This window comes from Pollicipes pollicipes, unplaced genomic scaffold, assembly GCF_011947565.3.
Source record: "Pollicipes pollicipes isolate AB1234 unplaced genomic scaffold, Ppol_2.1 Scaffold_4219;HRSCAF=4965_pilon_pilon_pilon, whole genome shotgun sequence".
Classification (NCBI taxonomy): Eukaryota; Metazoa; Arthropoda; class Thecostraca; order Pollicipedomorpha; family Pollicipedidae; genus Pollicipes; species Pollicipes pollicipes.
Window position 1 is genome coordinate 18,231,620 of NW_023596448.1, and position 13,423 is coordinate 18,245,042.

The 13,423-nt window shown below is 61.1% G+C and overlaps 1 protein-coding gene across 1 annotated transcript; it reads right to left on the reverse strand.

Annotated features, from left to right (window-relative positions):
- Nucleotides 1-467: 467 nt before the first annotated feature.
- Nucleotides 468-10,463, reverse strand: LOC119096090 (leukocyte receptor cluster member 8). Its single transcript, XM_037218947.1, has 12 exons — nucleotides 10,360-10,463; nucleotides 9,752-9,895; nucleotides 9,250-9,378; nucleotides 8,899-8,985; nucleotides 8,414-8,491; nucleotides 7,987-8,125; nucleotides 7,271-7,387; nucleotides 6,693-6,827; nucleotides 6,073-6,271; nucleotides 5,333-5,438; nucleotides 4,554-4,655; nucleotides 468-3,340 (listed from the first exon to the last, which is right to left on the reverse strand). Exons 1-12 carry the CDS (start codon nucleotides 10,434-10,436, stop codon nucleotides 3,181-3,183), a joined length of 1,473 nt encoding a protein of 490 aa, XP_037074842.1. The 5' UTR covers nucleotides 10,437-10,463; the 3' UTR covers nucleotides 468-3,180.
- Nucleotides 10,464-13,423: the final 2,960 nt, after the last annotated feature.

Here is a 13,423-nt window from a genome sequence, read left to right on the forward strand (position 1 = left end):
TATTTGCCTGTACGCACTCACCACACTCATGTTAGAAATGACCCGGTAACTATGGTGTTCTATAATTACTCACGTGTTTAAAACCCCGCGTCAGAAACGGAGGGCAGCCCGTGAGGTTAGATAACATCTCCCTTCCATCGTCACGCTTCTGGTCTCAATCCGTGCAATCTTTGGACCTCGCAACATAAACCTTCAACGCGGCGATTATCAGTGTCACAATCTGATGCCGATTATAGCACGAGGCAAGAAGAAAGCAGCTGGAGAAGCATGGCTGCGTGTTCCCAAGCGCTATACAAACCGCGTCTCCCTCAGAGGCCGCAATGTTCCCACCCGCGCGCCGGAACCGAGCCCTCCCCACGTCCAAACGCGGCGCCACCAGTTCCTGGACTAGTGACTTCTCGGTTGCCTCGTTTCGTAACCTCAGCTTCCCCGGCTGGGTAGCGCCTCACTCTTGCAAGCGACTCGGCTGCAGCACCGCGTTTATTGACCTATGCGTATGACTTATTTACACGATGAGGAAGGGCCCGTGGGCCAGATCACAGGTGCTGCCACCTGTCACCGGCGATCCAAAACTAGATCACCAAGCGTCGCCGCGCGGCACGAAGCGGCCGGGAGCGGTAACTCACGCGCGGCCGCCAGAGGCGCCACAGGTACTGCGGCGGCCGCCAGCGGCACGACTGGTCCGACCGCCAGGGACAGAACGGCCAACAGCCGCAAAGGCCGCTGAATCTGAGCTGGAGGGCCGCGCCGGCCCGGGACGACACACCAGAGACGAGATCCGCCGCTCCGGCGGGGAGACGCCGGCACGGCGCGGCCCCGGCTCGGGTTACCGCGGGGGCGCGCGCCGCGGTGGACCAGCAGAACGGGGACGCGCTGCCGTCGAGACGCCAGTCAACGGTGACGCCGCGGCGGCGAACGGGCTCCGCCGACAGAGGCTCCGGTCCGCGCCGCCGGGACGGGCCGGAATCGTCGAGGGTTGCACGGCGACACGGTCGGCACTTTGCGGCCCACACCCGAGGACGCACCTGCAAACGTTCAGCGAGAGAGGGGGGGGGGGGGGAAGAAAGACAAAGAGACAAGGAGAGAGGGGAACGCCGCCGATGCCGAGACGGCGGCGCCGGCGGATGAACTGCTTCGCTCCCGGACCGCGCGCGAGGCGGGGCGGGGCCGGGGGTGGCGGCGGCGGCGGCGGCGGCGCGGCTCGTGTCTCGCGTTGCCAGCGTCGCTCCGCTTCCCTGCTGAACCGCTCCGCTTCCCTCTCGCGTGCGCCGCGGCGCTGGGGCCCGGCTCGCTGGCCGCTGACGGAGCGCGACGGCGACCGACGCCGTGCGCGGCTCCCGCCGTCGCGCCCGCCGGCCGCCCCTAGTCGCCGTAGTTTCAGACTTTCGGGGAGGCGCGGCGCGACAGGGGCGCCGCCACCGGGGGCAGAAGGCAGCAGGCCGGCCCAGCGTCCGATCGGTCACACCGGCATCGCCACCAGCGAATCTTCACGCTGGAGTGCGGAGCGCCACCCAGGAAGAGCTTCACGTGCTATATAACGTAATAAATAACAAAAAGTGCAGTGGCCCGCCGGAAGTTGCGACTTGTAGAATGACGTTGCAGCGAAACAAAAAACGACTCGAAGCAGGGATCAATATCTGGCATAGCACGAAACCTAGCGGAATGAGGAGCTAACCGAGGAAACATGGACCAGACCGTACCGAAAATCCACCCGGCGGAAGAGTACCGGAGAGCCAGACAACCCCATCATGCAGCAGCGGAAGTCAAACCTGCATCTCCACAGATTGCGGCTTCCCCTGGGACACTTGACTCTGCCGCAGACTCGCCTCTCCTGCTGAGAACGGGCTGCACCCGCGTCTTCCGGGGGCGCGGCCAACAGCAGCCGCCTGACGGCGTGTGAAGTCACCGACTGACGTTGTGTGACGTCCCCGGCTGGTGTATGACGTCACCGACTGATGGCGTGTGATGCCACTGATTGATGGCGTATGACGTCACTGGCTGGCCCCCAGCGCCTCTCCCCGGACGCGACGCCGCTCCTCCGCAGTCGGGGTTCGGTCAGCTCGCGTCATCCTCGTGCGGCCCACTGCAGATGCCCAGCCGCCCAGCTTCCATTTACGAATCCATCGATCTTCCACCCACACAAGCTGCGACAAAACCGATGTCACAAAACAGTTACTCTGAAACTATGACACCCGAGTCTTGAACGGCGGCGTCTTGAAAGGGGCTAACCGCGTTTTGATCTTGCTGTAGTTTGACACCGTCTCATTTCGAACCCAGTGCCTACAACGTGCCTCTTTCGTATCCCTACCAACCCCTCCGGACGTGGCGCTCTCCTTGTGCCCGTCGCCGCAACGCCGCCAGCCCCGGGCGTCTACTGGTAACCCTGAGACCTTCTCCAAATCCGCTCTCCGGACCCTCCTCCCGTATGCCTACTCTTGAAGCCACCTTATTGTTTGCTCGCCCTGGCCACGTTTCCTTGCCTGATCGACATAACGTCGCCACCGTTTTCGGTTCCGTACAAGCAGGATTGTGTTCTCACCTGTTATGTCATGCATGTTTCGTATGCAATCGTCGTGTATGTTTCTGTTGCCTTGCAAGCCCGCTGACCGTCGCTGCACCACGCCCGTCGCCCGTGTCCGCCGGCTCTTCGTGCTCGTTCTCCGTGTCCGCCGGCTCTTCGTGCTCGTTCTCCGTGTCCGCCGGCTCTTCGTGCTCGTTCTCCGTGTCCGCCGACTCTTCATGCTCGTTCTCCGTGTCCGCCGGCTCTTCGTGTCCGTCATCCGTGTCCGCCGGCTCTTCGTGTCCGTCATCCGTGTCCTCGGGCCCTTTGTGCCATTCATTTGCGTCCGCCGGTTCTTCATGTCCGTCATCTGTGTCCGCTGGCTCTTCACATCCGCTCGCTCGGCGCCGACTCCTGCCTCTTGTCCTCTTGTCCGCCGCACTGGCGGCCGGCGTCTGGTCTCCCGTCCCGGGCCATCCCTGCATGTCCGCTGAGCTCGTCGCCGCCGGGATCGCGGTCAGCTGTTACTCAGCTGACCGCGATCCCCCGCCGGTCCTGACTTCTCCCGGTCTTTCCTGGTCCTGACCTCTCCTGATTTCCACGTCCGCTATCCCTTGACGCTCGATGTCCACGCCGATGGCCGCCGCTCCCGCCCGCTGTGCGCGCCACCCCGCCCCGCCTCACAGCGCCGCCAGACAGGCCATGCTCGCCTTACAATCGAGCTGGGCGCGGCCGACGTCGGAGAAGACCAGGCCGGCCGGCGCGGCCAGCGCCTCAAACTGGGGCCGCGTGCAGGCCAGCGCGCCGCACACAAACGCTACGTCAACCCCCGGCCGGTATCTGCGCACACAGGGCGGGCGTTAGCCGACGAGGGGAGGGGGAGGCAGACGAGTCTGCGCAGCTCACTAACACACCAGCAGCGACTCGGGCAACGCGGTGACTTGCTGACTGGCGCATGCACACAGTCGTCACTGTCGAGAATGACATCGTTATAAGGTCCGGCGTCTGACCACCGCAAATAATAATAAATGACCGCACCAGTCCTTCTGGCGTACACATACATATAGTCATACACATCCAGCAATTATGAACGCGCACGGAACGCCTGGGACATGACTTCTGATCCACACTCATCATCAAATAATGCTCAACGTCGGCTTCACTCACAATCTGGATGGTCAAATGAAGGGTATTGGGAAAATCAGGGACAAATCCTTTAAACAATTGCAGGTTAACAGGTTCATATAATATACTCAGTCTCAAGACATTCAAATAGCTAAGAAATATCTAGATGACTGGCGGAGGATCTAGATGACTGCCAAATGCCCATGTGATTGAGAACGCTTGATGTGACTGACAAAGTTAAGATGACAAGTTGTCATCTTGACATTGACAAGATGTCATTGACAACCAATGTACAACCAACGTACAACCGATGACTAAACAGGTTTCGATGACTAGCGAAAGCTCAGATGACCATTTCAAAGTCCAGATGCATGACTTGTCCAGACACTTGCGATGGCTTTAATAATTGATGGCGAATATGGTGAAGGGCGGGGCGGGGGAGGGGCGGTGGTCTAGGCGTACGGCTTTCTATTAGATTTAACAGCAACCAGTGGAATCACAGAGACATTACCAGCGTTACCGGACCTATCAAAGTGATCAGTCGCAGACCCACGTTTCATCGCAAAACTTACTTTCTGAGCGGCAAAATCTATCGGGGACCCAAGAACATTTATGAATGACCTTGCAGTGTCAGCCGAGTGGATTCCGGAGCGTCTTGAACTCACAAGGTATGTAATACTTTCCCGTGTCAAGGAGCTTCAGCTTGCTCTGAATCAGCCGTTTGTAGTTAACACTCTACCCAACATCGACCCATCTTGGATACTAAATCACTTCAGCAGCAAGGTCCCACATTCAAACCAAGAGAGAAGAAAACCGGCACGCACCAAACGGCAGTCTCGAGAGAACACGGCACAGAGGCCGCCCTCCCCGGCCCCGAGGTCAGGGTCAGGGTCAGGGTCAGGCGGTCGGTCCCCGTCCCGGTACGTACGTTTTGATGACCTTCCGGAGCGCCTCCTTCCGCTCGCGCTCCACAAACCAGTCCATGAGGAAGCCAGACATCTTGGGCGCCACCTGGTACAGCCGGAAGAACCTGCCACCAGGCGGAGCACCCGGTCAAGGGCTGCGGAGGGCAGGCCACGATCGGGGCGGGTTACGGTCGGGGGTAGGTCACGATCGGGGCAGGTATGGTAAAGGGTGAGTAGGTCACAGTCAGGGCCAGGTCACAGTCATCGATAGGTCAAGGTCGGGGAAGATCACGACCGGGGTCAGGTCACGATTGGGGGAAGGTCACGATCGAGAGTAGGTCACAGTCGGGAGCACGTCACGGCACGAGCAGGTCACGGTGGAAGCGAGTCACGGTCGGGGGCAGGTCAAGGTCGGAGGCAGATCAAGGTCGGAGGCAGGTTAAGGTCGGGGCACATCACGGTCGAGGCCGGTCAGCCGTGACAAAGTCCGGTCAAGACAGCCGGCAAGGATGAGGCAGAAGTCGGGGCGGACCACATGTCACGTCGGACGACAACTAGACGGCACCAGTGCCGCGCCTTCCCCAAAGAAACGAGAAGACGCCTTCTGCTGCGTGCCGACGCGCGCCATCACCGCTAAACTCGCACCAGCGGACCGGACACTGGCTTCTTCGACAGACGCCGCCCGTGCACCCCACACGCCCGTGACATCCTGCAGACAGGACGTGAGCGACGCACACCGTGAGGCTGCGCCGCCAGCCCAGAGGACCACCTGGCCGCAGCAGGCGGGAGGCTCCTGACGTACCTGACGAAGTTGCCGTGCGACCAGGCCGTGCGCACTTGCAGCGCGTGCTTCACCGACTCGTCCCGCTTGTCCTCGTCCGTCAGCGTGGCCAGCGTGGTGGTGATGTCTGGCGGCGGGGCAGGGGCGCGCTCAGGGCTCAGCGGTGGGGTGGGCACAAGAGAGGGAGGGGAGTGAGCCAGGGGACGCCGCGGCGGCACACGTGACGTGGCGAGGGACACAGACGGCCAGGTGCAGCGGAAACGACAGAAGGTGACACATGCCACCCGCGTGTCTGTTTTTGGACAACCTCGACGGACGTCAACTGCACGTACCAATGCCATCGAATGGGTCCGTGACAGAGTTGACAAACGGCTCTAGGTCCGCCACAGAATTCCCACTCTTCTGAACCAGGTGGCACAACGCAACAGACTCAAGACCGCACAAAGACGACATGCCACTCACGCCAGCTGACAACGCAGATCCTGAGCTTATCTGGAAGCCGAAACGAGGCGTCGCTGGACCGCCAGCCACAGCCGCCGTCACCAGCACAGCGCTACATCAGTACATGAGTCCCGAACACCACAGACGTTTGAACTAACGCGACATCCGCCCTAACGCGGCTGTTGTGCGACTCGCCAGCCAAGACCCGCCCGGCTGTCCCAGCCTGATGACCGGTTGACGACCGGTGATGACTGGTGATGAGCGGTCATCAGGTCATCACCGGGTCATCCTGGCCACAGCGTCGTCTCCCGATCACGCACCGGTGATGGCCTTGGTGAAAATGAAGTAGAGCAGGCGGTAGGCGGTGAACTCCAGCCGGTTGACGCCGCCCACCTCGCGGTACAGCGCCTTCAGCTGCGTCTGGCACTGGTTGAACTCGGTGTGGTCCTTCTTCTCCAGCGCGATGCGGGCGTGCGTCTCGTACACGTGCACGGTGAACTGGTCCCTAATGCCTTGCACCTGAAGGGCCATACGCCGCAGGTGTAGTAAACAGCTGAAACTTATACCAATCCACCACTGGTCTGGACCGGTGCCCACAGATAATATATGGAACAACTGAGCAAACTATACCTTTAAAAAAACCCAGATTGGTACCCGCTTACTGCAAACCTATGTAACAAAACTTTGAGGCCAGTGGAACGGGCCTTTACATATGAAGCATATGTAGGGGGAAACGCAGCTGATACCTTTAACAACGATAAGATTGCAGTGCATGGATAGCTGGCTAATCCTTTAAGCAAGAATCGACAAACGCCACAAAGCAGAAAACTGAATTCCTCGATAAGCTACTCCCAAGCCGTCCAGGGTCGCACTGGCCCCGTCTGAACACCGCCTCCGTCCCCCCGCTCGGCCCGCCCGAGGCGCAGACCGCCAGCACTACCGTCAGATCCTGTCGGATGCTCTTCAGCTGGTCGCAGGCGTTGTGGTAGTCCTGCGTCTTCTTCCACTTGGCCTTGACCAGCTCCAGAGAGCGGCGCAGCACGTCCGGAGGACGGACCGAAGACGCCTCGGGCGCCTGGAGCGCGTGCGCCGGTAGCGTCAGCACAAGCCCGAACAGGCGATGCTGCATCACCACACGGCCGCAGCACGCACAAGGTTGCTCGTAAAATGGCGCATGCAGCCATTTCATTACGCCTCAGTGGCGCGTGAACCGAGCGCCGCCGAATTACACAATCGGTCGTGTGGACGCTCAACCTGATGGCTAGGTGGTTCAACTTACGAGACAAGTTTTTCCCGATCTGTTTAAACGACCACGGCGCACTGGAAGACCTTCGCCGTCGCGTGAAAGACAGTGACCCGCCGACCGTGAAGAGCTTTCTCCCTCTCCCCGTTGGAAACCACGAGCGCCTTCGGTGTATGTCCGGTGATATGTCCGGTGCATCGCGCATACCCATCAGCGCACCGGCACCGACCGGCGCACTGGCGGCTGGGCTGCCGCGCTGCGGCGTGGAGGCTTACCGCCGTCAGACGGAGGAAGCGCTTCTCGAGGTCCTGGCACGTGCCGACGATGTGGAGCGACGACCAGTCGAGTTCCTCGCCGTCCTCGCCGGCCGTCACGCTGCTCTGCAGCACCGACTGCGAGGATGTGGGAGAGTTAGCACCGGACGGGGCGCGATCCGGCTGGGGGTGGCGCCCGCTGGGAGTGACACCCAATGGGAGTCAACACCGACCGCAGAGCACTGGTGGGAAGCTGTCGACGATGAAAGGAGTCACGAGCCGAGTACGGCAAAGCAATGACTGAAGACGGCCAAACATGGGGGGAGGGGGGGGGGGGGGGAAATAGGGCGTCCACACCGACGGAGAGTCACAGCCGACCGATGACGACAAAGAACGCTAACACTTAATGTTGCCACCGCTCACCCGTTAAAGGCGGGCAGCAGCCCCCTCCAACGCACATGGACCTCAAGTACGTGACGGGCACATGCGCGCACGCACTCACATCCTCTCACACACGCGCACAAACACGCCACGCAGCCTCAATTCCGCCAGCTGAGTTCAAGCCCATCACCTCAGGGCATACCATTCTCTCCTACGTGGTCTCTAACGCGGTTGACCGCCCGAGCTAGCGCGTGTACATTCCGTGGCTCCAGCTGGGCAGACAGGACGCCAATGGACCCCATAGACACGACAATGGGCCACAATCGATCTGACATCGCCTTCGGCGTCGCATGCACCTGCAGCTGCAGCCGCGGCCTTGGCCGCGAGCTCCCGCGGTCGCCGGCGAACCGGCTCGCCCGCTTCTGCAGCTGCTCCGACGTGGAGATGGTGGCGCCGCCTGCCGAGCCGTTCAGCGAGTAGAAGTGCGCTTTGCCGCTGCGAGAGGGCAGCTGTCGTCACGGCAAGGCGACAGTATGTGGGAGCGAGTCGGACGGAGTTACACGTTACACGTACACGTAGTTACACGTTGCACGACGCCAGGTGACGCTTGTGGCCATGGCGGGAAGATTGGCAGCCGCTATTCAGTAAACTGACATGGACGGAATTTTAACAATGTCGGCGTTGTGGCGTTAGTGCACGCTATTATACTGTTCCCGGCATAGCAGTCCCGGTCTATGACATTCGAACGCGTCACCGACCGCTCGGTCTCTCGCAAACACTTACTCTTTGCGTCCCCTCTTCTTCTCAAGCCGACTGTTCTTGTTCTTGCGCGGCGTCGTGCGGTGCTCGTCATCCCTGGAGCTGCCGGGCGGAGAGGGGAGGGTTCAGGCGACACCCCGAGACATAACACACGCAGACGCGGAGCGCCGGATGGTAGAAAGGGTAATGATACGGCAGAATAGGTGCCAACATGGCTGCCTATCCGCGCGTCCCAGAGGCGTTCACGACTCCCCTAGCGAACTGTTGCAAGATTAAACACAGGGTCGAAACCTAATCACAAAGCCATGGGCCGCTGGCTAAGGGCGTGTCCGACAGTCTGGAGACTGCCCGCTTTGGCCCACGCATGGTGAGTTCAGCCCAGGGACGGTCAGGGATGGTTGCGGGCCGAGCACACAAGAGCCGGTCGGAACGCCCAGAGCCCCACCACATGACCGAGACAGAGCGGGCCGGTGCGGGTGTCTGCGCACGGCCGAGGATGACAGCCCCACCTGCCGCTGCTGCTGTTCCTACGGCGCCGCGCGCCGCGGCCGGTCCGGCCGTACCCGCCCCGCTCCGGAGGAGAGCGAGACCTGCTCCTGCCGGCAGGGACAGAGGCTGCGTCAGGCACGGCGGCGGCGCGGCGGCGAGCGAGCTGCGGGCTGGCAGTAGCTGAACATAATTACGATTGCATGCTGTGAGTGTCGGCGGCGCCTAAACCAAGGTGGCAGTTACAGAGCACCAAGTAATCGACGATTATTTGGGCATGATTGTGCGGTCAACGGATTTGTCAGCAGAGGATGACCAAGAGTCCCCTTGGAGTGTCAATCAATGACTTATTTTGGAGCTGTGTGACGGCTGACCTTGAACGGGATCGGCCACGGAAGTATCGGCCTGCTGACTGGCTGGCCGGTCGAGGCCGGCCCCGCCCCCTCATCGGTGAATGGCCGGCGCCGGCCGGCGCGGTCCGGTCCGCCAACGACCCTGCCAGGCTGCCGATCACACAGGTCACGTCAGGTGAGGTCGGGTCAGAGGTGGGCAAGGGACCGTCGCCAGGAAACGTGCCATCCTCAGAAGGCTGGATTCCAGTCACGCCATGGCCTGGCACAAAACGCTGCCCGGCTTCGAGACCAACACAACCGACTTCCCAACGACAGGTGACAAGACAACACAACACACCTTTACTCCCGAAGCAACTGCGCCGTCCCTGAAAACCACGACTGGCTGACGCCACGGCACGTGGCCTTAACCACGCGGCACAAAACTGAGCAGCAAACACGTGACGCCCAGTCGGCACGTGGTCACCATCTGATCATGCACCACGTTCATCAGCACAGCCAGACTTGGCTTGGGGCTCAGGCTCACTTGGGCAGAGGCTCGGCGTCCCAGTCGCGGAGCGCCAGCGGCCCGACGGCGGCGGCGGCCGTGATCTTCTCGCGCAGCACCGACTGCACGCGGTTCTTCTCGACGTCCGTGACGGCGCGCTCGAACGAGCGCGTCACGTACCGCCTGCAGGGCGGGGTCAGAGGTCAGGTCAGGGCAGTGGTCATGCAAGGCAAAGGTCAGATAGGAGGTCGCATATACCGTCATGCACTGCCTGGGCGGTGAACAAAGGTTATTTGAAGGGGCCACATACAAATCATCTTTCTAAAAACGGCAAGTCTTGTTTTGCATTGCACACAGCTTGCAAGGCTCCTTGGTCAGCCTGGATAGGACAAAACTGAATATCTTTTAACAGTTACTGGCACTGCAGAGTGCGGCACTTTTTCATAGGAACGCGACACACGTCACACGGCATTTCACGACCAACAGCGACTGTAACGGCTATGTTGGCGCCAAGGGACTACGACACAACCGGGATTCCGGTCCGGGCCCCAAGTAGGAGTCTGAGAGGACTTTTCATACGGATTCTTTAGAATCCACCCATCCCACCTCGGTCACCGGCCAGCAGCAGCTGACTGCGGTAGCCTTACTTGAGACTGTCGGGCCAATCGCTGCTGGCGTTGGCCGCGCTCGCCGCCGATTGGCCGGCCGTGACGCCGGCCAGCATCGAGGTTGGCTGTCCGGACGTGACGTCAGCCGCCAGCGGCCGCGGATCCGCCCCCAGGCCGCCGGGCGGCGGCGGCGGCGCAGCAGTGTCGGCCTGGGCCTGCGGGCGGGTCGCCAGGTAAGAAGCCTCGAGCGGGCAACATCTGGCGAAGTGACGCTCAGCCACTCAGCTGAAAGCAGACGCGTGTGTGTCTGGACCCCGACAGGTGGCTTTCAAGGTCCAGGATCCAGAAGGTGTCACCTGGGGTTCCTGTTGACCTCGAAGGCACCTTTCGATCCACGCAGATCCTTTACTTACAGCCGCTGACCCGCTCCCACCAACACCAACACATCAATTCAACACCGACCTGCATCAACATGGACCCGTTAAGATCCCGAACTCATTCCAGAACTCGCCAGCACCACTCTACAAATCCGCACAAAGCGCAAACGCCCACCCTTCGAACGAAACGTTCACCAGCCACGAAGACGCCGCTAAAATCCTCAACACCAGCAGCACCACGCATTAACCCAACAACACCGAAGCGAGGCGCCCGCCCCCTCCCTCGCACCGCGGCGTCAGGCGACCCCGAGTCATACCTGCGGGGCGGCAGCCGCCGGCGCCACCGGCGGGGGCGGGCCGGACGGGGAGCGGCCGAGCGCGGGCGGCCGCACGCCCGCCGCGAAGCCTCCCAGCGCGCCGCCGTGCTGGAAGCGCGGCCGAGGCAGCTGCATCGGCTGGAATCTGCCGAGCACGTGCCACCGTTAGGGCGCGCATGGTGAGGAGCGGGAGCGACGGCCGGTCGAGCTGGAGCGTGCTGTAGGTGACGGCGCGCGCGTGTGTGTCATCGGGGCTTTACGACGCACTCAGTGCTGGGGCTACATGACATCGCCTGCCTCTCACCCTGGCAGGAAGGGCGGGCGCCGCGGGGAACCTAACCCCGTACTGCTGGCTTTTCAAGCGCATTAGGTCGTCGAAGCAGCTCAGAAAGGCTTCGCGCAGGTCAACGTAATGATGCGGCTATTGCAAGGTGGAAGAGACTAGTACACGCGCTCCCGCCCCGAATATGATGCAGTCCCTTTAAAGCCTAGTAGTGTATAATACAAACGCCCGTAAAACCCAAACCACCGCGCCGATTAGCCACACAAGAAAAGAGCAAACCAGCATCCCCTCCTTAAAACCGCCCCGCCGTCAAGGCCGAAGACAACTGCTTCGAGGGAAGGCGCCAACGGCCGCCTGTTCGATCCGCCCGGACCAGTACTCGGTCGAGGACGGGCGACGTACTTGAAGCCCGGCTGGAGCCCCTGCGGACCAGATGCCTGGGGTGCCCAGCTGTGCTGCTGCTGCTGCTGGCGCTGCTGCTGCTGATGCTGTTGTTGTTGCCGCTGTTGCTGTTGCTGTTGCGCCTGCTGCTGCTGCTGCCGCTGGGGCGGCCGAAACTGGTGGAACGGCCGGTACTCCTGGTCCTGCTGAAACTGCTGCGCCTGCTGGAAGTGCTGTCCCTGCTGGAAGCGCCGTTCCTGCTGGGACTGGTGTTCCTGCTGGAAGTGTTGTTCCTGCTGGAAGTGCTGTTCCTGCTGGAAGTGCTGCGCCTGCTGATATTGCTGCGCCTGCTGGTACTGCTGCGCTTGCTGGTACTGCTGCGCCTGCTGCTGCAGCTGCTGGTAATGGTCCGGCTCCTGCTGCTGTTGCTGCTGCCACTGCTGCATCTGTTTGTTCTTCTTCTTCTTGTTCTTGCGCCGGCCGGGACCGGCGCCGGCGGCGGCAGTGGTCGGGGTGACGACCTCAGCAGCGGGGGCGGCGGCGGGCAGCTGGCTGCTAGCGGCGCCATCACCTGCCGGCAGCGAGAGGGCCAGCGGCGGCGTCACCTGCTGGCAGCGAGAGGTCAGGGGCGGCGTCACCTGCCGGCAGCGAGAGGTCAGGGGCGGCGTCACCCGCTGGCAGCGAGAGGGTCAGCGGCGGCGTCATCTGCTGGCAGCGAGAGGGTCAGCGGCGGCGTCACCTGCTGGCAGCGAGAGGGTCAGCGGCGGCGTCACCTGCTGGCAGCGAGAGGGTCAGCGGAGGCGTCACCTGCCGGAAGCGAGGGGTCAGCGGCGCCATCACCTGCCGGCAGCGAGAGGGTCAGCGGCGGCGTCATCTGCCGGCAGCGAGGGGTCAGGGGCGGCGTCATCTGCCGGCAGCGCGCGTCGAAACGGCAGGCCAAGGGTCCGCGCTCAACCTCATAACAACTGAACGTGTATCGGGTGCGTAAACGACGGCCAATGAGGTTTCTCAACATCGAGGGCGTTTGTGCACGAAGCCAAATCTACACTCATCTTCAGCCTGGACACGAGAAACAGCGCGAGTGTATTTGTCTTCGACCACGAAGGACATATTTCACCTCGCGTATGCTTTGTGTCTCAACTGAGACATGTCTGACGACATGTAGTGGGCTCGTCTCATCTGATCGGTTTTCACGAGTGCCATGCGGACAGGCCGTTATGCTTTTAAGTGAGGATGAGTTGGATGCTGAGGCTGTCTGGCCATCTAGCATGCAGTTAGGATATCTACTCCGCCCGCGTCTGAACAAAACGTAAAATTGAAACGCTCACTTCTCCTCACATATCAGTTTTAACGCGGAACCTTTCGGGGTACGCTAGTTATGAGCGCATTTCTTTCCGCCCTTTCAGTCTTTTCGAAGGACTACTGGTGACTATGAGCCGACCAAATACATTACGCGAATGCCTATGACCCACATGTGGACCTGATTCGGAGAAGGCGAAATGCCTATGTTTCAAATAAAAAACGAACCAAAAGTCATGGCATACTGGGTTAACCATAGAAGAAAACAACAACATCGCAGCTATAAGCGGTGTAATGATCGCGTACGTTCAGACGTCATCAGTCTGCGGGTAAAGGGGGAGGGAGGGGGGAGGGATCTACGATCTGCTCACTGACGCCAAGCATCGCTGACGGCCCATAACCACCTGACCCCTCTTCAGTAATGAGCTCCAGGTATGGCCCTCATC

What these genes read in the sequence shown, in the direction of transcription:
- LOC119096090 (XM_037218947.1), bottom strand. Translation starts at nt 10,436, where the DNA reads ATGCTGGCCGGCGTCACGGCCGGCCAATCGGCGGCGAGCGCGGCCAAC. An exon ending in GATTGGCCCGACAGTCTCAA is followed by an intron (nt 9,896 to 10,359) that starts GTAAGGCTACCG and finishes CCCGCCCTGCAG; the next exon opens with GCGGTACGTGACGCGCTCGT. An exon ending in AAGAAGAGGGGACGCAAAGA is followed by an intron (nt 8,126 to 8,413) that starts GTAAGTGTTTGC and finishes GCCCTCTCGCAG; the next exon opens with CGGCAAAGCGCACTTCTACT.